The 25,317-nt window shown below is 37.2% G+C and overlaps 1 protein-coding gene across 10 annotated transcripts in view; it reads left to right on the forward strand.

The window, feature by feature from the left end:
* The window catches only part of LOC136838878 (uncharacterized), a 532,018-nt gene that overhangs the window by 496,683 nt on the left and 10,018 nt on the right, over positions 1-25,317 (forward strand). For 9 of the 10 annotated variants that reach the window (XM_067104542.1, XM_067104541.1, XM_067104544.1 and 6 more), the window contains 4 exons: positions 14,434-15,122; positions 15,594-15,751; positions 18,305-18,530; positions 23,277-23,409. In XM_067104542.1, coding sequence (XP_066960643.1) covers positions 14,434-15,122; positions 15,594-15,751; positions 18,305-18,530; positions 23,277-23,409 — 1,206 coding nt within the window. Of the gene's footprint in view, positions 1-14,433; positions 15,123-15,593; positions 15,752-18,304; positions 18,531-23,276; positions 23,414-25,317 lie in introns of those variants that run through there. The other variant, XM_067104551.1, reaches the window with a different exon arrangement.

The raw sequence follows: 25,317 nt of genomic DNA on the forward strand, positions 1-25,317 counted from the left end.
ATTCTTATTCTTGCAAACATTCGGGTTTCGTTTAGGGACTTGGATTTTTGGGTACAGAAACTTGTAGGATAATGAATTACATTTCTCCTATCCTCCAGTTATTCATTAGTTGTACTAATTTTGTGTATATGAATGCGAGAGGTTTAGTGATTTTAAGCAGAAACATTTGCTTCTGGATGATAATCTGGATAATCCAGATGGCAGTAACGTTTTCCGTGACACACAAGATATTAAACACTTAGAGCCAGGGTAGCGAGTCACTTATTTGTTATAGCCGGTTTTGAGGAACTAATTTTACATACTATTTTGATGCAACAGAAGTTTGTTATTACAGCTGGTATGGTCGGACTTATGATATTTTTCTTTTTTTTATAGTGTACATCTCGTGGGTTTGCGCTGTTACTGATCCCACGATGTGTGTAATTACACGAGAGAGAGAGAGAGAGAGAGAAATTATATATTGTGTGTATACATAAAAACGTATAAAAAAGGTGTTTTATGCCTTTAGCCAACGGTAATGATACATTCCATTTGAAATTGCTTTCACAAAACAACCTCCAGAGAATACTAAGATATAAACAAAGACTATTAAATCATGTCATTTATAAAGACGTTAATCAATTAAAGCGAAAGATCCATCAATCTCTGATATATTTTAAACAGTGTAGTAAATATGCAATAAATATCATACCCCACACACAAATATAAATATACATAAACATACATATATATACATATAATATATATCTGTATATGTATGTGTCTTTATGTGGGATATATATATATATATATATATATATATATATATATATATATATATATATATATATATATATATATATATATGCATATGTATATATGTGTGTGGGAGTGTGGGGGTATGATATTTATCGCATATTTGCTACACTGTTTAAAATACATCAGAGACTGATGGATCTTTCGCTTTAATTGATTAACGTCTTTATAAATGACATGATTTATAGTCTTTGTTTATATCTTAGTATTCTCTGGTGGTTGTTTTGTGAATGCAATTTCAAATGGAGTGTATCATTACCGTTGGCTAAAGGCATAAAACACCTTTTTTTATACGTTTCCCCAACAGTTTGTTGCTGAAAGCATTCTGTGTCCCAGGTTATCTTGTATTCCGTTTTTGGATGTTTTTTTTTTTTAATCAAGTCGTCAGTTATTGCGGGTTTAGTGGCGGTGAAATATGCCTGAAATAAGTTTCCGTATTAAGTGCTCAGTGACCAACCCGTAAAAGAAATCCTGAGAGAAAAACGGGAAATGCAGAAAAACGCCGTTTCTTAAATGAAACGACGTAGTTCAGTCTCTCCGTTCGTGTCTCATTATGTTCATGAAGAAAGTTTTCTTGTCATTTCCAGACTTCTGGAAATTTTTGTAATTCCATTGTGCTGAAGTAGTTGAACTCTTAACAGCACGAGGCTTCAATGAAACTTCATCGTGGGGAAGGGATTGCTGTTGCCAATTTGCGCTCCTCGTGTCGGCAGAGCACGTATCCGCCGTCAAGAAAAATGGCTGCGACGATGTGTGGTGGAAGGGGCCGAGGCAACCAATGAATATGGGGGATTTTTTTATTGCAGCTTTTATCCATCAAAGATAACTCCCACTCTCGTAACGTTTTTTTTTTTATTTGTCATTCCCCTCAAGCTCCTCCTTTATCTTTATAGGCGGATTTATTTTCCTTTAGAAAAGGATCCTTTAATATCATCACTTGTAGATGCAGCTGACCATCCGCAATGACCTGCTCAGCTGACTGAATGACAGTCGCAGAGTTCTCCAGTCCCAGGAGAAAGTCCTCCCTCTGGCCCCCATTCGCCCCCTCCCAAGGCTCCCTCTCCTTCCCTCCTGGAAAACGGCTCGTCGGTGGTCAGTGACGAAACGCGTGGGCAACAACCGAGAGCGAAAGCGCTCGGGCCTCGGAGAAAAGGGTTGAGGGAAAACCTCTGCACTCTAATGATGGATTATTCATGAGCGACTTCTGCTGAAAGGTGCAATAGTAACTTATAATAAACGCAAAGGTGCAATAGTAACAGTACTGATTATAAAAAAGGCATCACTGCATTAACCTTGTTTAATCTTGCTTTGATAAGGATACTTTATTTCGCTTTCTCTCTCTCTCTCTCTCTCTCTCTCTCTCTCTCTCTCTCTCTCTCTCTCTCATATGAAAAGTTGGATTGTTGGCAAGTTTTGTATCATTGCTGTCCGAGAGCTTAGTATTGGATGGCCAATCTATAGACTGTTGTATTATTCACGGTTAATGAAAATTAGTGTACATTGTTAATTAGAATTTTCGAAAATTGACGGCTTGAGTGTCCCGAAAATATAATTTTTCCTTTAAGATATACCACTTCTTCAGATGATGTTTCGCGAACTAAGGAACGTGTTGCGTCATCCATTTGTATTTTTGTTTATCTCAGTATTCAGTTGCGATTAATGTTGGAGTAATGATTTGTATTGACGTTTCCACTCCCTTTTGAATTGTAATTACTGTATTTCCCTAAACATCAGGTGGCTTCCTAGAAAAATAACATTATAACAGTCACTTCCACATTCACTCAGACTGCTGAATCATGAACTCACTCCCCGTGCAGAAATTCCACAACGTTATAGGCTATATACGCACACAATACTAATGAACAGCACGTCAACTCCTTGCGATCGCACTGCTCCTTTCACCTATATATTTCATGAACTTAGGTGTTTCTAGAATGTGAAGGCTCTTCTTTTCCTCTATCCAAAAATTTCTTCCTCCTCTCGTCCTCCTTCCTAACACTTATCAATCATACACTTGCTTCTCGTTCTCCATTCTTTCCACATGACCAAAACATCTCCAAACACGAAGATCCATCCGTTCACTTACACTAGCTCCTAACCACTACTACGGTGTAGATCCACATTTCTCACCCTTCCAGATCTGCTTAAGTTACATAAATTGCTCAAAGGAATCTCACCTGAACAGTTTCAGTCTGTTTTCCTTCAATCGCATTCAACAACCACGCTTTACTTCCAGAAAAGTGAGAGTTGCTTCAGCAATTCCTTCATATGTTCTTACCTTAGCTTTGAAAGACATGCCAAATCTCTCCCAGTGTTTTGGGCACACTTTCATTCCTTCCTTGTTTCACCTATTCTTTGACTTGCTTTTCTTGTTTTACCATCATCAGTCATGTTTACCATAAACTAGTTTCTGCTTTTCTATTATTATCCCCATTCAGTATTGTATCGTGTGCAAACATCAGTCATTCCACACTCCATTCATAATCTGTTGTTTTACCTCACAACTTCGTGAATGTCTAGTTTTCTTTCACTGACATCTCAGATCACTCCATCCCTGGAGACTTGACACATCTTTGTCTCAAACATTTTTACACCAGATCAGACACTTTCTTATCTACATACTGTACATACATGCTTTTATCATAAGTTGTAGGGTACCTATATGCCATATACAAATTTTGCTTTTTACTCTACATCTTCTCACCTAATTGTTTGATAGGAAGCACTTGATAAGCACACACTCTAGTTTATACTCACATTGCTCTTTCCTTATCACTCCTTGTCATCTGTTTTAGTCTCTCAGTCAAAATCCTACCATATATCTTATAGTTATTTCCATCACCCATTCATTAAGGAGCTTTTTTTTGCATTAAGATGTCACTTACACACCCTGGTTAACCACTCAAATACACTTTCAGCAACACAATACAACATTCTCTTTTGATTCTATAATCTCCTTGCTTTTTTCCTTTCTTTAACCTCTTCAGTGCCCTCCATACGCCCTCAGTAATCACTTCTGCAATTTTTATATTCATACTTTCAGTAACCTTCAGGCCTGCATTATTCAGCTATGCCTATCTTTTACCCTCTATATTTAGCAATCCTTAAAATACTAGTTACATCGACCCAAGGCTGCCTCAACAGCATATCTCCATTTGCATTTTTTTCATTTTGGGATATCTACACACACACACACACACACGTGTGTGTGTGTGTGCATGGAGAGAGAGAGAGAGAGAGAGAGAGAGAGAGAGAGAGAGAGAGAGAGAGAGAGAGAGAGTGTTTGTGTCAGTCATGATTGATTGAAGTTAACATGGTTGTAAAGCTTCCATCTCCATTTTCATAGTGAACTCTTATTGTATACTTCTATAAATATGTGTATATGTATATACGTTATGTACATAATTATATATATATATATATATATATATATATATATATATATATATATATATATATATATATATATATATATATATATATATATATATATATATATATATATATATATATATATAAACCATATTTGTGGCCTAACATTTGTAAATATAAAATTCACGATCAGTGTGTATAGTATATATATATATATATATATATATATATATATATATATATATATATATATATATATATATATATATATATATATATATATATATACATGCATACATATACAGAGAGAGAGAGAGAGAGAGAGAGAAAGAGAGAGAGAGAGAGAGAGAGAGAGAGATTACGATTTATTATCGTGTTTAAGAGCATCCCAATTTAGTCTGACGAAACGTGAAGATGAAAATGAACTTGAGGATGAGTCATTTAATTGATTATAGTTTTGGACAGGTGCAATTAAGATTATGAATATGGTAATGCTTCATCAGCATACAGTATTCGTAATGACATGACTTAATTACGTCTTGATGGTTCAAGTGTCTTTGCCTTGGATATTCGCACTGGTGTTGCCATGTTTCACCAAAATTAAAGAGAGAGAGCCCTATTAAACCTCAGTAAGACTTGAGGATTATTTGGCATAGCTTGTCTTCGTTCTATCCCCCTAGTGTTCCCTTCCACTATTAACGTTGTCGTTTTTATTGGCTGTTCCCACTCTCCCCGTGCTTTCATGTTCCTCTTTCCGGTGGTAAGGTTCCCACCGTTTTTTTTTTTCCTTTAGCGAAGAACTAATGTGTTTATTTCCCTTTCAACGTCTTTACAAGGTCATACCATTAAATGAACCATTAAAGATTTTTTTTTTTTATACATTCCACTTTTGATTTTTTTAGTTCCTGAAATCCGATTCGAAGATAGGTTACAGTATTCAGACGAGGCTGTGCATAGGATGAAGAGAAGAAGATAGGCGATGACCCCCTTGCCTGCAAATTTTCCAGCCCCTGATTGATTTCAGAATACGAAGGAAGTGCGGTGACCTGAGGCTCTGCCTACATCGAATCGAAAGAAAGTAATCGTTGGACCATATGTCACGAAGGAATTTCACTTTTCATGAGATATTCAGTCTTGCTGTTCACGCTCTAGTTGTTGTCGATTTCTTTATGGTCCTCTCCTAAACACAATCAACAACTTCAGCTGCAGTTAATGAGAGAAACACTCGCCATTAGGCGCATTTTATAGGGGCTGTAAGTCTAATCGCAGTTCTTTTTTGCGACTGGAGTAATCGCTGGGTTCCGATTATCATTAACTGACACTCGTTCTGTATCTTCTTGAAAGCGAAGAGGTATTTCCCATGTTTAAAGTCTTTCTGAGTACGGATGGTGTTGGCAGGTTTTTTACAACGGTCATTAAAGTTTAAATTACTGTTTTTCGTAGCTGATAAAAAGGAAATTTCTCAAAATTCTTTGACTGTAGGACATGTTTTCCTCATAGTCAATCCCCATCTCTGAATTTTTATCCCTCTGTGGTAGGATTTGATTGATGACAAAAAGCATTATTTCTTGCATAACTGCAGCTACTGATTCATGGATTGTGACGCTTGGTTTCTTCTTGCACGAGCATCTCTCGGAGAGTTCGAAGACATGGCAGTAAGGGAAATGGATTTCAAAAGAGGGAGTAAATTGAGGGAGCGGAATGTCATTATCACGAGACGTTCATATTCCGTGAATTTCCATATTTCATGCGAATGCTGTAACTAGTACTTGATTGAAAAGTGATGTGAATTATGTCCTGACGTTGCAGTACGCAAGTTTTACTGGTATTGCCTTATGTATATGATGCAAGTAACTTTGGATATTCCATATATTTCTTACCCACGTTTATGGGAATGAAAGTATGTATGTTTGGTTGTGTAGCATTTCATTTTTTGTAAGTTTGCAGATAATTTTAATAAATTTTACATTTTCTTATTCCAGCAGCGTATGAAAGTTAATGAATGTAAACTAAGTTAGAGGGCCTTGGCTTGAAGTGCTTCTTTCTTCAGATAATTACTTTTCATATTTTGTCCCGGAAAAGGTTGCTCCAGTCAGAGCGGGATACTGGTTATGATGATGGTGAGAATGTTTTGAGCTTGTGATGGGGAAGTAAATGTTATGCTGAAAATCACGTTTTATCATATGGGATATAAGAATGACAAACCAGATCTCTTAATGCTATTTTAATAGCAAAAACCAACGTGACTGCCATGTTAATGCGTTTACTAGCCCTGGCCCGAATAAACTGAAAAGGAACGAAGGTGGTGCTGAACCGTGGAGGAAACTACAGACTTTCCTTCTTATGGGAGAAAGGAAAACCATAAGTGGGACGAGAATTTCAAAGCTTAGAAGTAGAATGAATGAACCAGTCCAAGAATCGCCGATTTCCACTGGTCATTCAATATTTTTTCCAGTTCCAGTTTTCTCGAGATTGCACAGTGTGTTATCTGCTCTTGTGAATCTGTCTGTAGGAGGCAAGACTTCTGCCTCTGCTTCTTTCTTTTAACAAGCTCACTGAAACTGCGAAGTGGACGTCATCGTACCATTATTTTGTCCTCGTGCCACATTGGATTGTATAACCATGTGAATATTTTGAGTTGTGTAACGTGGTACTCATTCCTTCCCTTTAAAAAAAGAGGTGATTTTTACATGATGAAACAAATCTACTCCCATAAAGCTCTCGGTCAAGGTGACCCTGACTTTAACATTAATAATTTTCCTCGCCTACTACTACGTCTCCTTAGAAAAAGGCTAGAATGGATTATTGATCACATATTTCAGCGATTAGAGAGAGAGAGAGAGAGAGAGAGAGAGAGAGAGAGAGAGAGAGAGAGAGAGAGAATAGCAGAGTCACGTCCCAGAGAAGATTCGGTGTCGTCGCCCTGGTTTTAGTGGAATGTTCTGGGGAGTGACTGACGAGAAAAGGGCGAATTATAAAGTTTTCTGAGATTCGGCGTAGAATACTTGGTGGGCCATGGCTCGCAGGATCAGATGGTGACATCTCCTACGTTCGTGTCTTCTCGAATGGTTTTCTAATCTATGGCCGCCTATACCTGGAGAAACTTGAGTCAGTCTGCAAAGGATGACAGACGTTGTATTCGGTTTCCCTTTCTGGAAGTTTTTAATTATGATTTACCTTAGGGACTCTGTCAGAGCAACACCAGGTGGGCGGTTGACATTTTCTAGGTAGATGTTTATATAAAACTGTATTTGCAAAAAAAAAAAAAAAAAAAAGTTTCTGTGGTGCATAATGTAAAACGAAAATTACACATTTGTTCGACTTCATTTCTTGACACAATATCCTTCGTTACCTGCCTTAAGTGGTAGAGCACAATGTGAATTATTGAGACAAATCGTTGGTGAATTAATACTTGTCAGGACGCGGAAGGTGAAGAAGACAGTGGAGGCACTCCTTCCATTCTGTAGTATCAGTTACGCTCTAGTAAAACATAACGCTTCGTTTATACCTTTCGACTTTCTTTCCTTTCTTTAATGTTTCTGATCTCGGTTATGTCAATTAATTTCACTTTTGAACAACATTGTCGCTGCTTGAATGAAAGTTTTCTACGTGTACAATGTAAAATAAAGGTCAGCATTCAAAGGCGTTCAGATGATAACAGTTTGTTTGTCACGCTATTTATGTTTGATGGGACAAAATAAGGCGTTAATGACAGAAATTAAGGTTAATAATGAACGGAAGCAGACGCAGTGAATTTTTTTTCTCCTTTCCAAGGTGTGCTTCATTAAGATAAGGCAGAGATTAAAAGTAGGTTACACAGGGGCGTTAGCTGCTGTGACTGTACAGTAGGTTACGGTGGAAATTTCATTTTACTTAGTATTTTTTGGTTAGTAGCCTGTATATGCGGGTTTGGCACGATAAAGGTAATGAAGTGAATTATAGCTGTTAAAAGTGAAGATTGAGATTGCATAGCATAAAAATATTGCTGATATGCTCTAGTAAATCACCATAATTCAAGTTAATCTTTTTTTTTATTTGTATAACGAGAAGAAAATGAAAAAAAGTTGTATAAAAGTGAAACTGGTTTTGTATATCTTGAAATTTCAATTACCTTCAGTTGCTGGAATTAACTGCTGCGAATTTGGGTTACTTTACATGTGATCGGTTCATCTTTGTTATTCCCTTAGATTGCAGGATCAAGGTTTTACTACTACAGGTCGATTTCCAATTGTTACGTGTTTGTTTCTCACTCAAGACTCACAGAAACAGTATCAGACTGGTTTTATCTTTCGTTGGAGTTCCATATTATTATTATTATTTAGTATTAATATCACACCAAACCCCATATATATATATGTGTGTGTGTGTACGTGTACAGTTTACGGAGAGAGAGAGAGAGAGAGAGAGAGAGAGAGAGAGAGAGAGAGAGAGAGAGAGAGAGAGAGAGAGCAGAAGTAGGCTACTAAAATCTGAGGTAAGTGTGTAGAATTAAGTAAAATTAAAACATCCTAGTGGGGTACAAGGGAAAAATAGCTCTCAAGGCTCCATTGTTGTCGCATCCGATTTTCTTTTGCAACTGTGACAACCCGTACTATCCATGCATTGCGAGTGCCTAAAATCATGGGAAAATTGGAAAGTTCTGAATATTGTAATGGATGGTAAATTTAGAAAATCTTTACATTTTTAGCATTCTGAACTCATGTGTTATACCAGCGTGGGATAACAGTAAAGGAGTAAATGAATGACGCACACTGATCATTATCAGTTTTTGTTTATTACCTACACTTTTATGATACTTCTTCGAATAGCCTCCGCTCATTATTGAGGGTGATGATCTTTCGAACGTACGGTTAATTTAGTCATTATGGCTAGAATTAGATGATAAGGTTTCATCAAGGCACCAGTCTTCATAAGTACTGTGCATTATAGATGCTCGTGCACTTATAATTTCAAGCTGGAGTAGATATTTTGTGGGAGACACTGTCAACACTAGTGATTTTCCTCCCTTCTGCTCCGTAGTTGGCGTGTTATAGAGTAGTTCGGAATAGAATGAATATGGAAATTAACCTACGGTCTTGTTTACTGTACAGGGGTATTTTCTCTTTAATTATAATAGGTGTCTAGAGATCGAAAAAGAGAGAAACGTTCTCATGGTCAGGTTTTTCATTTGTTTATGGATGAAATCCGCCATTAAAAGTCATATTGTTTAGCATATTTATTTATTCATTCTCGTCTTCCGTTGTCTGAGCTACATTTTTATTCTAAGCGTCTGTCGAATGGACTCTGTACCCTTGACTTTGTGTAAATGTTCACAGATTGTTCGCATAGGAGAAGCTGTAAATCATACGCAAACGTTTGTTTCTTCTTTTTTTCTGTGGGCCCACCGGTTTCTCTTCAGATAGTTCATGTTGTTTACGGGGAGTGCTTCCGCTATTTCTCTTCAAGGGTCCTCCTAATAATGACTTATTGGGTGACCCTGCCATTATGTATATTTACTTATTATTTTCCCATTTCTTTGGTGTAGTTCAAGAGGATTCATGACTCACCTGGCTGCTTCAGTCTATGTACCTTTTTATGTTGGTGAAAATTATGCAGTCTTGATGCTACACATCAGAGCATTATTATTTACTATTTATTAAAAATATTGAGATACTGTTGGTCTGCCTTGTATTGTATGACAGATGTTTCGTGAAAGTAATCTGTTTTACTTCAACCGTTTTTACTTTAAACTGATGAGATACGGGAAACGTTGAAATGTTCAAGAAATAATTTGTTGTGCAGTCCTTGCATATGTTTGTTTATTTTGTGCCACCATTTTGCATGTCTGAAAATGAATCGATATTTGAGATATGAAAGGAAGCTGTTACGTAAGTGATGGCTTCATGAGCACAGGACGGAGCGCAAACACCTAGTGTGTATAAAATATGGTCAGTACTCTCCTTGATTAAATGGGACTGGTCTCCCCTTTATCCACTGAAGGCTGTGGCGAATGCTCTCCCTCTTGTGCCAGCTTAGCAGCATTTGCATGTAGATGAACACTGCACTACTTTGTAGCCTTGAAATTGGGTGTCGCTGATTTTCTCGTAAGTATCTGCTTAAAAGGTAAATTTTGATTGAGTGTACGCGCTGCATTAAAATTTGTGGTCAGCTCATAGGCTAATTTAGCGTTCCCTCTACAGAGCCTCTTTCAACCGCCCCCCCACTCTCCCCCCACCAAAACGAGCCTTACCGTTCTCTGTCTCTCCCAATAATTTGTGTGTGAATAGTTGCGCCTAATCCGTCGAACAAAATGAATGAAACATCTTTCTACTTGCCTTCCGCGTATAGCAGCATAATTTTATAATTGCATCTCAAAAAGCAACAGGGTTCTTTACCACTTACAAGTGAAGGAATGTTTGTGCCCAGATTGTAAACCGTTTTATGAATTATGAGTTGTTTGAAATAAAAGTCTGTACTGTACTTAGGCTGCATAGTATTTGGATGCTTAACAGAACAAACAATGACCGTACAAGGTAGTGTTTACACTCAAGTGAAAGTTTAACCGGAATATACGAGGTAAAATGGCATTTAAATACTTCATCACATAGCTTAGGAGTGTTAATCTAGTAACTTTTTTCTTTCTTTTTGCATCAAAGCCTTCGGCACACCCCCTCCTATATACCAGGTATTTCTTTTCTCTTTCCTTCAATTTCAAGTGTTTCCCATAAGAAAAAAATTGGAAGAGGTTTTCCTGTCAACTGGCCCAAGCACGTCTCGATTTGGCCATGAACATATACGCCTTATTGTAATCAACATGGCATTTTACTAAGTTTATTTTTGTCGTAGATTCACATACCATTAATGAATCTAGGAGAGAGTAGCACCACTTTCTCTGTCTCTACAAAGAACTTTAGGTTTTTTCTCTATTACTTGAGAATGTACAATCTTCTTCAGCATAGTATTTATTTACTGCAGAACTTCATACAATCTTTAGCAGTCATTTTTGTTTTATATTACTTGATAACGTTGGTGTAAGCAAGGACTGATGTTTCTGAAGGTATCGGAACATCCCGAGAGTCCCGATCTTTAAGTGTCAGGGGTTTTTAATGGCAGTTTGATTACAGATTTTAACACTTGAAGAAAAATGTTGCAATGTCACTGAAACAAACGTATAAAATATTTACTTGCTGCCTTAACATGTAATGTTTGTTCCTGCTTCCGTAACGTTGATCAGGCTAAGAGGCCTTACAAAACCCGGTAGTTTTTAAATATTATTTAAGTTTTTATTTTGTCACGTAGCAAAAGGGAAGTGGCTTTGAAACGAATAAAATCTATAACACGATTATGCAACGGAAACGTGCGCCCAGGCAATACTTGTCCTGACTCAAGAATATTTCAGCCGTTCAGTTTCCGTGGTTCGTGACTTCCTTTGAACATCTTTTCACTGGATGATCTTTTTCCTATACGGAAATGAGTTGCGTTCGGTGTGCAGAATCTCGGTGGACAGAACGATTATTGTTCAACGGGATCTAACTTGGGGACAAGACTTAACTTATCCAGATGAATAAATCATTTATTCAAAAGCAATTTGAGAAAACTGGTGACATACCCATTTTCATCACCCAAAGGCCCCGGTAGACTGCGTAATGTCAAGTCAAAGAATTCGTACCTTAACCCAACCTTCTATTCTTGCTACATAATCGCAAACACGCACGCATGACCTTTCTTTTGTGGATTCACTTCCTTCCCGAAAATGGTGCAGATCTTCCTCTCTCTCTCTTCCAATAATTCGTTCAAGCCAGCGACCGAGTGCTATTTCATTGCCTGAAATTGCGACTGTTCTGCTCTTCCACCGAAGGAGTCGGTTAAAATGCTGAATAGTTGATACGTTCACTGAAATGATTTTACCGCTTTCCTTCATGCCTAAACAAATTTAACATAATGCAGATTTTTGCTTCATGTTCCCAAGAAATAATTAACATATATAGATCGGTAAAAATACCCATAGAATCATACACAGCATCTCCGTGATAATTTTCCATTCTCTATTGTAATGCCTTTTTATTAATTTCTAGATTTAACCGGTATAATTCAATACTTCTGTTAGGTTTGTCTACCTACTGTATCTGAGCATCGGTAAGTTTTTTGGGGATGCGCATAGCTGCTCTCTTGATCAGCCATTCAGTAATTCGGTTTGACTGGGCGTTGATAATACCTGCTCTAGTTACAAGGCATTATATTGATGGAAGTTCTCGTTTTACTTAAGAATACCGTCAATTTTTTTTTACTACGTGGATGTAAAGAATATTAAATTTCTACCCAAATATCCTGGTCATTTCATAAAGGAAAGGGATGCCGGCTGCTGATTTGACATTTTTAGCCACCGCCTTTTTTTTTTATGCAAACTTAACTGCCTCCACCTTTCTTTCGCCAGTGAAAACGTAAAGAAAAACATAGCTGGAACGTACAAGGTTTCCGTAATCAAAGTGTAGGATAAAGTGATGCAACGGATGAGGAATTATGTCGTAATCGCTAGCCAGGCCAGTCCGTGATGTTCTTTCTTCTATCTCGGATGACCATCATGGGCCCACTTTTCCTATTCCTCATGATACAAAGCTGCCCTTTTCATGGACTTCTTTATTCATAAGTGGGAAATTGTATTACAGTAACTTCAATTATACATACATATATAATCTATATATATATATATATATATATATATATATATATATATATATTATATATTATATATATATATATATACATATATATATATATATATATATATATATATATATATATATATATATATATATATATATATATATATATAATTGTGACTAATCTCGCCACACAAGGATTATGTTTAGCTCATAATTTGATTAAAAGTTTTCATTGTTCATTAATCATACACTGGTTCAGTTTTCTCTTAAGGCCGTGTAACGTTTTTTTTCTGAAAGTCGGTTACTGAGGAGTACTCATATAAATTTTGCTGTATTTGCATCAGTCACGTTTTATTGCCTTGTGGTACAATATAGAAATCAGAGTAAGACAAAATTTTGTTTCCGTCAATTCAGGTTCATTTATCTTATTCATAAATGTATAAGATCCAGTACAATAGTACTACAGTAGCATGCATAAAATGTGATGATGTATACTATACTTTTGTATACTGTAACAAGGCGCGAGATTCTCATCGCACTTGTAAGTTCGTTTGTCTCTGTTGTAGAATGTAAGCTCACCAGGTATAAGTATTCATTCACTCTCACAGGAAAGAAAACTACACAAAATTTATGAAACAAATGACAACGGGCAGTAAAAAACAGTAATTAGAATTATGTGTGGGAAATTGCAGGGAAGGAATGATTCTATAAGAGAGGAAGTCGGGTAGATGGTGTTTAACGTAGCAGGCAAAGGGCAGGGACAGAAGCGGGCTGTCACCATAAGTAGTGGGAAATGACCTGTTAACGTTTGTCCATTGCGAGCGATTGAGTATTTTGTTGGGTAACATCGAACAGTTGTGCTGTTTGATGTATTTAAGTAGACTCTTTTCATTTATGCATGAGCCGTATTTCAAACATCATTTATGAGGGCATATTTATACAGTAGCAAACTAAACTAATATAATAATATGAAGGAAAAGCATCGACAGTCTTCAAAAAATAGCGACTGATATTTGACATTTTTATTATTATAATTTAATTTGGTGTTATTCTCTTGTTTTTTGCAAGATGATTTCATTCCAGCTTGTATAAGCTTGCCTTCCACATTTTTTATGTAGTTATTACTGAATAATTTCGCTTTCAAGTAGTTATAACTGAATAATTTCGCTTTCAAGTAGTTATGTTATAACTGAATAATTTCGTTTTACCATTTGAAACACACTTACTTAAACGTTTCATTCAGTTCTGAATTGCTGCAAATACTGGAATGCACAATTATTTTTGAGACTACCCAAAAGGATAAAAAATATCAAATTGCCTGAATTAGATTTCCCTTTGGAGATTAGGCTTATAATAGTATTTTATTTTGTTTGTTCATATTTGTAATAATACTGTTTAATGAAAATACCAGGTGGCTTTTCAGCAAGCCAGAGCTGTACTATTGAGGGGTCAAATACACTTGTTTTAATTTGCAGTGATGTTTTGAAAGTACTGTATTATGAAAGTGATACTTTGATGAATTTGGTGAAATTTTACACAATTACAGTCATAAAACTATTTTTTTACAGGTCATACAAAGGTAAGAAATTGTGAACTTAATAGTAATCGCATGACCATTTTGCAGGGATGGTCGTCTAAGGATAGGTGATGAGATAATAAACGTAAATGGGCGGAGGCTGCGTGGTGTCAGCTTAGAAGAAGCCCGCCACATACTTCGCCACACACCAACAGAAGTTGATATAGTCGTTGCAAGAGAACCGGACAGCCCTCCGCATGAGTCTCTCTTCTCCGACCTTGATGTGGCGTCTATGACAAGTGGCAGAGTGGATTCCAGGGTGGAGACCAGGGTGGATTCCAGGGTGGACAGCATAAATGACGAAGATGACGACGAGGAACTGGTTGTTGTAGAGGGTCACCATTCACATGCTCTTCATCATTTAACTTGTCACAGATACAACTCCCGCCATTCCTACAAATACCATCATCATGATGACACTCGAGAAGAACCTCTGGCTGTACATGATGCCCACAGCCAAGAGTGTCCTGAAGTTGATGTCCAGTGCTGTACATCACGAGACCTTCCGGAGGTACCCAGCGAGAGCCGGTGTTGTAATCGAGATCTGCCAGCTATTCCTGATGGTGCCAAGTGTTGTTCTCGAGATTTACCTGAGAACGTGTGCTGCGAACACAATGACTGCGTACATGAGATGAAGGAAGGCCTGGATCCAAGAAAACGACATCGCCTGAACTCGGTGAAGGAGGAGGGGATGGTAACTGCAGTCATGGTTAGGACGGTCTCAGATTCATCTTCAGGTAATCTCGCAAGTTTTGAGTTTAGCAAATAAAAAAAAATTTTATTTACAGTAAAAAAATTGTCACATATTATTGGTGAGGGTTCACGTGATGTAATTTACTAGAGTTGAGAAAGTTTGACTGATGACCTCTCAGTTTTATTTTAAACACATGCACTAATGTAATGTTTGTTAATATCAATCTACTGTTTTTTATTTTATACTGGTGACCAGATTCTTGAAATAAATCACTCAGATCTGTGCACAGCTGATACCCATATTCTTAACCAATTCTGGGAGTATTTTAGGAAGATTTAGATGTTAAAAGCGTATTTACCTAGTTTTTCCTATGACAAGTATTCATTACGGCATTTATATTAAAGATGAATTATGAAGTCTCATTGACCGGCTGAGATCTTGATGTTCATCAATCTTGTTTTCAGTGTTTTTTCAATTGGTTTCCAAGAAGAGTAATTCATTGTTATTATTTTAGGAGAAGATGAGCCCCGTCGATTGTTGCCTCTCATAGAGGATGGTGTCTTTGAGGAGCGGCCATCTTCTCAGGCATCTCAAGTCTCTGCAAGAACGGTCACATCTATGGCCTCGGTTGCGTCAGTGCACGGTACTGGAATAACAGCTTTATCAAGACAGGTATGTCACTCTATAATGAAATATTGCACCTTAAATTTGTTTTTATGACATGCCCTCACATAGCAAAGAGTTAGCGGTATATGCAACCTTAGATAACAGGTATAAGTTGTGCTCTTCTGTAAAGGTAGTAAGTTTTTGCAAAGTAAAAGTATGTTTTAGGTTGTTACAGGAAAAATTTTTAGGTATTTTGCAACATCAGATTGTTGAGTAGTATGATTAAGGAAGTCCACCCCTATTTCTTGTAAAAAAAAAAAAGTTTTGACATACAGTATAATGTCTTGGTCAATATTTTTTCTGAGTGAAATCATAATCCACTACTCATTATAGTATAGTACAATGATATAAAATATATATTCCCTTTAGCACTGTTCTAGGCCTGTGAGGATATGTGCTAAACCATCCACATCTTGATCACCAAGGTCCCTGCCTTTTATTTATTCTTTATGAAAAACTACTGGTGCCATAAAAATCCCAGGAAAGTTTAGTAAAATTGAAACAAAAAATGGGAAATACAGTAAATGCTTTACCCAAAAGTTTGATTTTTACTAGCTATTACTACTGTGCCATATATTGCTTACTATGCTCCACCATTTTTTGGGGGGATGATATTAAAGCATCCATATTGGAGATTTTATTGTCATTCTCTGTTATTACTAAAGATGTGCACTGGCATTAACAGGACAGTATACTTTACAAAAAATATAAAGAAAAGTAGTTAGATGCTACAAAAAATACCCATATTCCTACAGCATATATTCCCACATGCCTTTACTGAAAATAAGTCTTAATGACTGAAATCTTGGAAACAATCCAACCCTATGAAATGTCTCAGGTTGCAAAACAATATGTGAATCGTGTACCATACACTGTATGTGGTGGTCCCAAGTTTTCATAACAAAAGCAAGTTTTGCACTATAGTAATTGAAAATGAACACTCCTAGTGGTACAATACTTCACGATTATTTTATTGTTAAAAATGCATGGTTTAATGAGGCTACTGATTTACATTTCTGTACTTGCATGGAGCTTGTAAGCATGGTTTTAAATGAGAGGTGAAAGTTGAGGCAAGCCAGAATTAAAAAACAACAAAAATTAAAAAAGCAACAAAGGGAACAGATGAAAGGTAAAATGAAGAAATCAATCAGGAGGCTAAAAGAAGGCTCACAGAACTTATAGTAGTCTACACTGTACAGTATTGCAGAAGATGCACTTTAGGTGGTACCCCTTATAGGGTCTCTTTCAGTAATATCAAAATGTTTTTAAATGGAATATATAGCATATGTTTACTGAAAGTACTTAAACTGAATACAGTGCATTTTATTCATTGCATATTGTATACTTTGAAAACTAAAACTGATATCTGAAAATTTTTGTGTGACAATTCCATGTAACCATCTGGTGCACAGCCCTATAGCAATATTATTAACTAAATTTACTCCCTGAATTATGTAAATCTTAAAAACTGTTATAAATTATATGGCAACTTAGTCAGCTCTAACATAGGAATAACCTAGAACTTGATTTGATAAGCTTCAGCTTACAATGTTTCATAAGAAAATTTAATTTTTCCATATTTTTTGTAACGCATGATAGCCCACTAAAACATTTTAGTATTTTTGAGTTGAAGCAAGTTTCTCACTTTGCCTCTTCATCATCACCACAATTGACAGAAATTAACTTGCATATTCTTGGTACCCTTTCAAACCTTTAGCAACCTGGGTATTTATACTGTACAGTAAATGAGCATTTCTTTCATTAGGTATGAAATAGGCATTGTTTAAAAAAATCATCTTTCCTGTATTTTAAGCCCAGGGTACATTAAGTTTTGCTGATCTGTTTTTGTTGTGTACTAGGACTGGTAGTTTATGGTACTTGAACGTTGTTGATGAGGATAAAGTGAATTGAGTAATGCAAATTAGTCTGTTAATGTCTTGTGTAATCTGGTACCTTTGAAATACAGTGTACACTGCTTAAGCTGACAAGAATTTGTTTAAGGGCTCCTTTTTCATTTATTTTACCAAACCTGTAAGCTTTCTTATGATACATCATAATAAAAGATACATTAAAGCTCTTTGCAAATGGAATGGAATATAAAAGAATTTGTATAAGGGCTCCTTTCCATTTATTTTACCAAACCTGTACTTAGACACCAAGAACCTATATCAGACAAGGAACAATAATCATAAATTAATAACTATTAACAAACAGAATCACATACGCTATTTTAGTTATAGATTAATCAAATATAGATTAATCAAACAGCATTGGCAGAAATATGGTACAGTACTTGCTATAACTGCATTTTCCAAGACTTGTAAATTATATAGGAAAAAGAACAAATATGCCAACATACTATAATGCAGTATGTACTGCTAAACATCACTGGACAAGACCAAGAAAGCTACTTCTGTTTATTAAATTCTTGGATGAAGCTTTTTATTGTAGTTATTACTGTTAAAAAGTAGTGTTGCAAGGCCATTTATAACACTCTTGTTATCAGACATTGGTATATAAGAGTTGAACTGTTCAAGTTAGAGTATTCTTGTTTTACAGGTTTCACAGAGAGCTCATAGACCTTCATCTTTGTCAACAATGCCAAGAAGGCCAAAGAGTCTCAACCTTTCTTTCCATACTGTTGTATTCGAAAAGGGACATGGTAAAAAGGGTCTTGGGTTTTCTATTGTTGGAGGACGTGACTCTCCCAAAGGAAATATCGGTATCTTTGTAAAGACTATCTTCCCTGTTGGACAAGCAGCTGAAGAAGGAACTTTGAAGGAAGGTAATTTTGATATGTTTGTTTCTTCATTCAGTAATTATTTGATCAGATAAAATCTTTATCCTTTAGTAGTACAGTATGTTTCATGAGAAATATTGCCCAAGCAAAGAATCCAATGAATTTATGCTTTCTCTTTGTCTAGAATTAAATTAAGCTTACATTTCAGAGGAATAAAAATAATAGTTAGTGCATATCTGGTTCACTGTTGTCACAGAATGTAGGTGGACCATTGGGTAATTTGTTCTCTTAAGTGCTTGGTTTAACTTACCTTACTACACCAGTTCATCTCCCTGGATTTTTTCTGTGGTTAGAATGTACAGTATATATGAATTGAGGGAATGAAATAATGAGCTTTATATACAGTGAATATATTTTACATAATTTTGAAAGCACCATAGGGAAATATAAAATTCCAAGTAAGTATTGGATAGAGGTTAAAAGATGTAAGGTGTAAAAAACAGATTTTGAGGAAGGAAAACCTTATTTTTGGTAGCCGTTGTGAGTCCTGAGTCCTCAAAGTTTTTATTGGGACATTCTTTGCGGCTGGCTGTCTTCCAAACAGCACTAAAACCAGAATAAGGAGGGACCTGAGAAGTTTCCTTGCACAGCCCAGGTTTTCCAGATGACAGTTGGAACAAAGTCTGGCCTTGTTACAGTTTGCATCTGTGGTAGATCTAATCCTGAAATTATTACTGTAGGATGTAAACAGAGTCTGGCTCTCACATGCCAAGAAAAGAGTTGAGATTGCCTTCATCTGAGATTGGGATGATACTCTGTCCTTGGACCTTGAAGGGGTCATTGGTAACAGGCTGACCTGACTCCACTGTTCATACAAGTGATAGTACCTATGGATACCTCCTTGACAGGTTGGGGAGACCATTAGGAGGATTATAATTAGGTAGCAGAAAGATGGTCACCTGTTCTTAGGAAGTGTCATATCAACTTCCTGGAGCTGCTGGCTCTCAAAAAAAGAAAGAAAAAAAAAACAACAAAAACAACAGCAGCTTTGAAAAGGGACCAACATTTTGTTGGTCCTAGACAGTACGGCGGCAATGTCTTATATCAAGAGGTTGGGCTCACGCTCAGCCAATCTCAAGTCAGTAATTGCCAACATGCTTCCACATCTTGAATTATGCCTGTTTGCAACATGCAAGAACCATCGATTTGCTATGTGAGCATCTCTGAACCTGGGTATTCAGGCAATAATAAGAGATGCATTCCTACAAGACTGGAACAAATGGAGGATGATACACTTTTTTCCTCCATTGTCCCAGATTTCAAAGGCTTTGAACAGTCTACTAGCTTTAAACAGAACCATTTACCTAGTGGCCCAGAATTAGCCAAATAAGTTATTGGTTCCTTATTTCTTCAACAGCGGGTGGGAGAGTAGGTCCCATTACTACTCGCTGTTCTATCCCAGACTAGGAGGAGGGGAAGTTCTTCTACACATTCTCCTTTCTGAACCGTGACCTTCACGTGTGGATTTTGAAATCTAGTCTGCTGTGAAGATTATTTACCTAACATTGCTAGGTACCTAGTGCAAAAACTATGGACTTCATTTATTCAACATACCAGTCTGTGTGGTAAATGTGGTTTGATTACCTCCACACTGACAGCCCACTTGAAATCTGTTGAAACTTGATACTTGTCATCGTGAACCTGTTCTTACAAAATTTGCATTTCGCTCTAGGGATGTTAGGAAAACCCTGGGTAATCTTGATAGCTGGGTTGGAGAAGATCCTGATGGTTTCTTCCCTTGTTTTTTGAAAAAGTTTCTAGTGTGTTGCCTCCCAAGATTAGTAGATTCTATAGATTTTTATGTCGATGTAGTATCTTTCACTCACATCTTACTTTTGAGAAACATATAATGAGAGTTTTAGCAAATGTCTCACGAAAGTTAGCTGTTGTTTGTAAGGCCTCATATATTTATTTATAACAGTGATAAAATCAGTGCAACCTGTTTTAGGCCATTTGTCCTTCCTCTACTAGAATACTGTTCTCCAGTGTGGATGTCTGCTTATGCCAGATATTTATCGCTTTTTGATAGAGTGGTTTGTGGTGGCAGGTTTATGTTCCCTAATATCAGCGGTTATGACTTGGACCCTTGATGGATGGTCTCTTGTTTGTCACTTTTTCATAAGTTGTATTTTAACAGAGATCTTTCACACACAATTGATCCCTGATCCCCTCTTCCTGCCGAGAATAACGAGATTCGCTGAACAGCAGTACCAATATACAGTAGATGTGCCATGCTGTCAAACTTCTCAGTTCCAGAGGTCCTTTATTCCTCACACCATTGAACTGCGGAATAGCCTCCCAGAGGATGTCGTGCAATTGGAACTTCAAGTGAAGAGGCAGTGCATTACTACCATATGCATTCAACATGTATTTTGATATTTTTCTTACTTTAATTTATTTATTAATTTGTTAATTTACCTGTTTTTCTAATAACTGATCTCTTTCTATTACTTCCCATTACCATCTGTTACTTCTTTCCAATGAACTCCTTATTCTTTGAATGCCTGAATTTCAAGTCAGTGGCACCGATGGGCTTATTCCATGTGAATAGGGTTCATCTTCTGAATAATCATAATAATAATAATAATAATAATATATTTTATTCTATATCTTTTGAGGTCAAGTGCCTTGCTATTGCACCAGTCATAGTATACAAGGCAGCACTTGGAATTGATTCTGATACAGAAATTGTGAATTCCCTTCTCCAGTCTTTTGCACTGCAAAAGCCACCTCCTGCAAAGCTTCCCATTACCTGGTCCCTGAATAAGGTTCCTAGACTCCTGCATCTCCTCAGCTCAGTGTGCCCAATATAACTACAACTCATACGCTCCAAAAGGCAGTCTTCTTGACTGCTTTGGCATCAGGAACTTGGATTAGTGTACTCTTAGATGGGGGGCAAGTTGTCATTTATACTGTAGTTTGTCTCCTGGACAAAAATGAGGACCTTTTAAAGGGAAAATCCCCTTTTATGATAAGGGAGCTCAGCATTTCAGATAAAACGTTATGCCTAGTTCAGGCACTCAAGGTTTACCCATGTAGATGTCATGGCAAACATCCCAGATGGTCCTGTTTTTCCTACACCCTAGTACAAACAAACCACTCCCTCTACATGGGCAGAGAATTATTTTAGTGTCCCTCATTACAAAGGCAGACCCTCACTCCTTTTCTAAGTTACATGACATTATTTTGAAGAAGTCTCCAAGTTTATGGGGTGATTATTAAAGGCAATATTCCTGAAATAGGGAAGGCGCAGTAATCTTGCAGTCAGACCTGACATAATTAGGTATGTCACCATAAAACCACAAGGGATAATACATAAAATGTATAGGTTCAATTTTCTTCTGTTCTTTATTGCCAAACCCTAATTGGTATCCGGAATAAAGAAAACAGCTGATAACCTGTGACTATACTTCGAACCAAATATTTATCTGGGTTGTTGGGATTTATTTATTAGGAGCTAAGCCATTTCGTCACCTGTCAATTTCTTTTGTAAGCTCCTTTGAGCCCCTAACAGCAGCTACACTATCAAAAAAAGGTTTTAACATAGGAAAACCTATTTTTGGTAGTTGCTGTGAATCCTCAAACACACCCCTTTTCCTGATGGAAAGGCATGGGACTAGGGTGAACATTTATCTTGTACATACCTGGTGTGCAATGAGGGAGACAAGTGACATAATCGTTGTTGTCACATCTGTGTGAGTAAGATGAAGGAAAAAGCCGATGCAGTTGATGTGTGGACAGGAGATAGAGCCCATCTGTCCTGAGTACTTTATATTTTACACAGTGCCAACATGCACTATTCTGGCCAAGACCAACTGTAAGAGAATTCTTTGAGATTGGCTGGTCTGTCTAAAGGAGCCCTGGGGGGGGAGGGGGGGCTTGACAGTGTAACTTAAATTATATGAAAGTCTTGATGTTTGGGAAAAGTTTACATTTGGGTTGTTATTACTGTATTATAAAGTAGTTTAATCAGACCACAGTCACATTTCTAGACTCCAGTGTTGACCTAGAGTACTTGTTCTTAAGTGAAGATGGAAATTTAGAGCAGTATCATTGTTAAAACTTGACAGCAGAGGGAGAAGATTCTAAAGGGAATGTATAAAATGTAAGAAACAGAAAGCATTGCAATTGAGACAATTGGACACTGAAAAGAACCATAAGTACTACCTTCAGAGTTACACATAGGCATTACAGCTAATCAGTACAGTTTCGGGTAAATCTGTTGAAGAAGCATTAATGAACTGTTGGTAACTGAAAGTGAAGCTTTTTATTCATTTATTCAGTAAATTTGGGTAAGGAATCAAAGGAAAGGAAGAAGTGTATACCTGAAACATTCCAAAATTTTGCCATTGTGTATACTTGCTGCACTACATTATTACTACATATTGGCTGAAAACATAACTTTCACTGTATAAGCAGTGGGTTAGCAATCATGATATTGTAAATTTATTTATTGAAATGTAGGTTGAATATGAGCTTATTGTACGTTAAATTTAATTTCCAATTTATTTTTAGTCTGTAACTTTTATTTTTACACACTAGTCTACTACTCAATTCATTGGAGTAATTTTAAAAAATGTGTCTCAGTCTAATGATAGAACAGTTGTGACAAATGTTTTACTGCTGAACTGAAGGTATGACATAATCTTGTCAATGTTTTATTACCTGATGAAACTATTCCTAATATAGAATATCACTGTAAATTGTGTTTATTTCCCTCTTCACTTTCAGGTGATGAGATTTTTGCAGTCAATGGTGAAAGTCTGGCAGGAGCCAGCCATTCAGAGGCTATTACTATGTTTAAAGCTATACGCACAGGGAAAGTTGTGTTGCATGTTGGCCGCCGATCCCCTTCAAAGAAAAGGTAAGTTACACTAGAGGCAGGGAACTGACTTCCAAAATTTCATTCTATGTTTCTAGGCAAGTTGTATTATTATTTCTAAAAAATTATTACTAGAAATTTGTTCTTAAGAGGGAAGGAGTCACAACTACTAACTAATGAAAATCAGAAATAAGAAGCTTTGTTGAGTAACTCACCTGCATCTGGCCTGGCCAGTGAGGAAGCAGGAAAGAGTACCAGTCCCCCATCATTCAGCCAATCATTCCTTACCATATACTTTACACAAGATGCTCTTTTGTCCAAATGGACCTAGGTACATAACTTGTTGAGCAGGCACCACAGATCCTAAGATGATTATATCCAAGAACTTGTGGGTGATGAACAGTAAGCAGAAAGAAGTGAAGGTGTTTGGCACCACCATGCACCTGCCCTTGGTATCTGTCATACTGAGAAGTTTCTCCTTATTACTGGGGACAGACAATGCCACTAACTTTATGAAGGGTAAAGGATCAGCATCTTCCCCCCAACGACCAGTACACATATTCACTGGCTTCTTGAAGCCAGAATGAGGCTGTTCTTGGATTCTTCTTCCTTCAGCCCTCCAGTACTAACGAACAGGTGCCAAAACTCTAGGTCTGACTTCTCAGGTCCTTCACAGTTAGTACCACACAACTCATACAGGATACAACATAAACTCGGGACTGAAAAAAAAAGACGGTACCATCCCCTTGTCGATTAGCTAATCCTGTCACCCTCAGAGGTGCAATTGCTGCAGGATTGAGACTGGCTTTTCTCATTTAGTCATGCTTTGGGAATTGTGATAAACTGGAAGAAGTCAAACTCATACCCAAACAGCAGATGTTGATCAGCATGGTATCAGCTGAGGTCCATCTCGCAGACACTTGACTCAACCAACTCAAGGTGGTTTCAGTGCAGTTCCTTGCCACCAGGAAGAACCTGTTCAGAGTTAGCAAGTCCTTCAAGCTCACCTGTCATCTCTGGAGAACTCATATCTCATAGGAGACTCCACATGCATTCTCTTGGGCAGTGTCTAAAATAATGCTTGTCAGCTGCTGTCAGTCCTCAGACACTTATTATATTGACCATGGAAGTAAAGGAAGCCCTGTTGTGGGAGTTGCACTGAATTCCACTGGAGATACTTTTGTTCTCAGATGCATGAAAGGTGAGGTGGGGCACGCATCTGAATGGTCCATTTGTGAATTCTAAAGGATTCTTACATGCACACTGACATTTTTGAGAAGGGTGTAGTGCTGCAAGTGCTGCAAGCCTTCTATGATTAGCTGGCAGTACACTCAGTAGTGCTAATGATCAACATGACTGTGGTGTCACACTTAGACAAGGCAGATGCAAGAACGGGCAGTTCATGTTGTTGCAAGAGCAGGCAGTTCACCATGCTGTCAAACTGTTGGCCAAATACATGCTGCTGGGGCATTGCCATGTGTCAGCCAACTAGCTTGGTCACTCTGTCAGGGGGACGGAGTGGTCCTTGCATCTGCTGAGAGGCTGTTCAAGGTTTGGGGATGCCACTGATTGATCTGTTCACCATTCATATTAACAGGAAACTTCTTGTTCTGCTCACCAGTGCTGGACCCTTGAGTTGTGATGGAAGACACCTTCCAACAACTTTAAGACAACCTTGATTCTTAAAGTTTTGCACATCTCCGGTACCAGCAAGTCCATGTAGGCACTCACACTTTATGGCATCTTTGGCTGACTGACTGACACGCACATACGCATTTTTTTTTTTTTTAAGGGTTGCTGAAGAGATGTCATGTTCCACAAAATGATATACAGAAGGTGTTTAATAGGTTAAGTGGTTTGTCTTTTGTGGTGGGTGTCGTTCAGAGGGTATCTCTCTAGTTGCAGCTACTATTCAGTAAAACAACTTCTAGTCTACATCTGCCATGTTAA

The sequence above is a fragment of the Macrobrachium rosenbergii genome, chromosome 5, assembly GCF_040412425.1.
Source record: "Macrobrachium rosenbergii isolate ZJJX-2024 chromosome 5, ASM4041242v1, whole genome shotgun sequence".
Classification (NCBI taxonomy): domain Eukaryota; kingdom Metazoa; phylum Arthropoda; class Malacostraca; order Decapoda; family Palaemonidae; genus Macrobrachium; species Macrobrachium rosenbergii.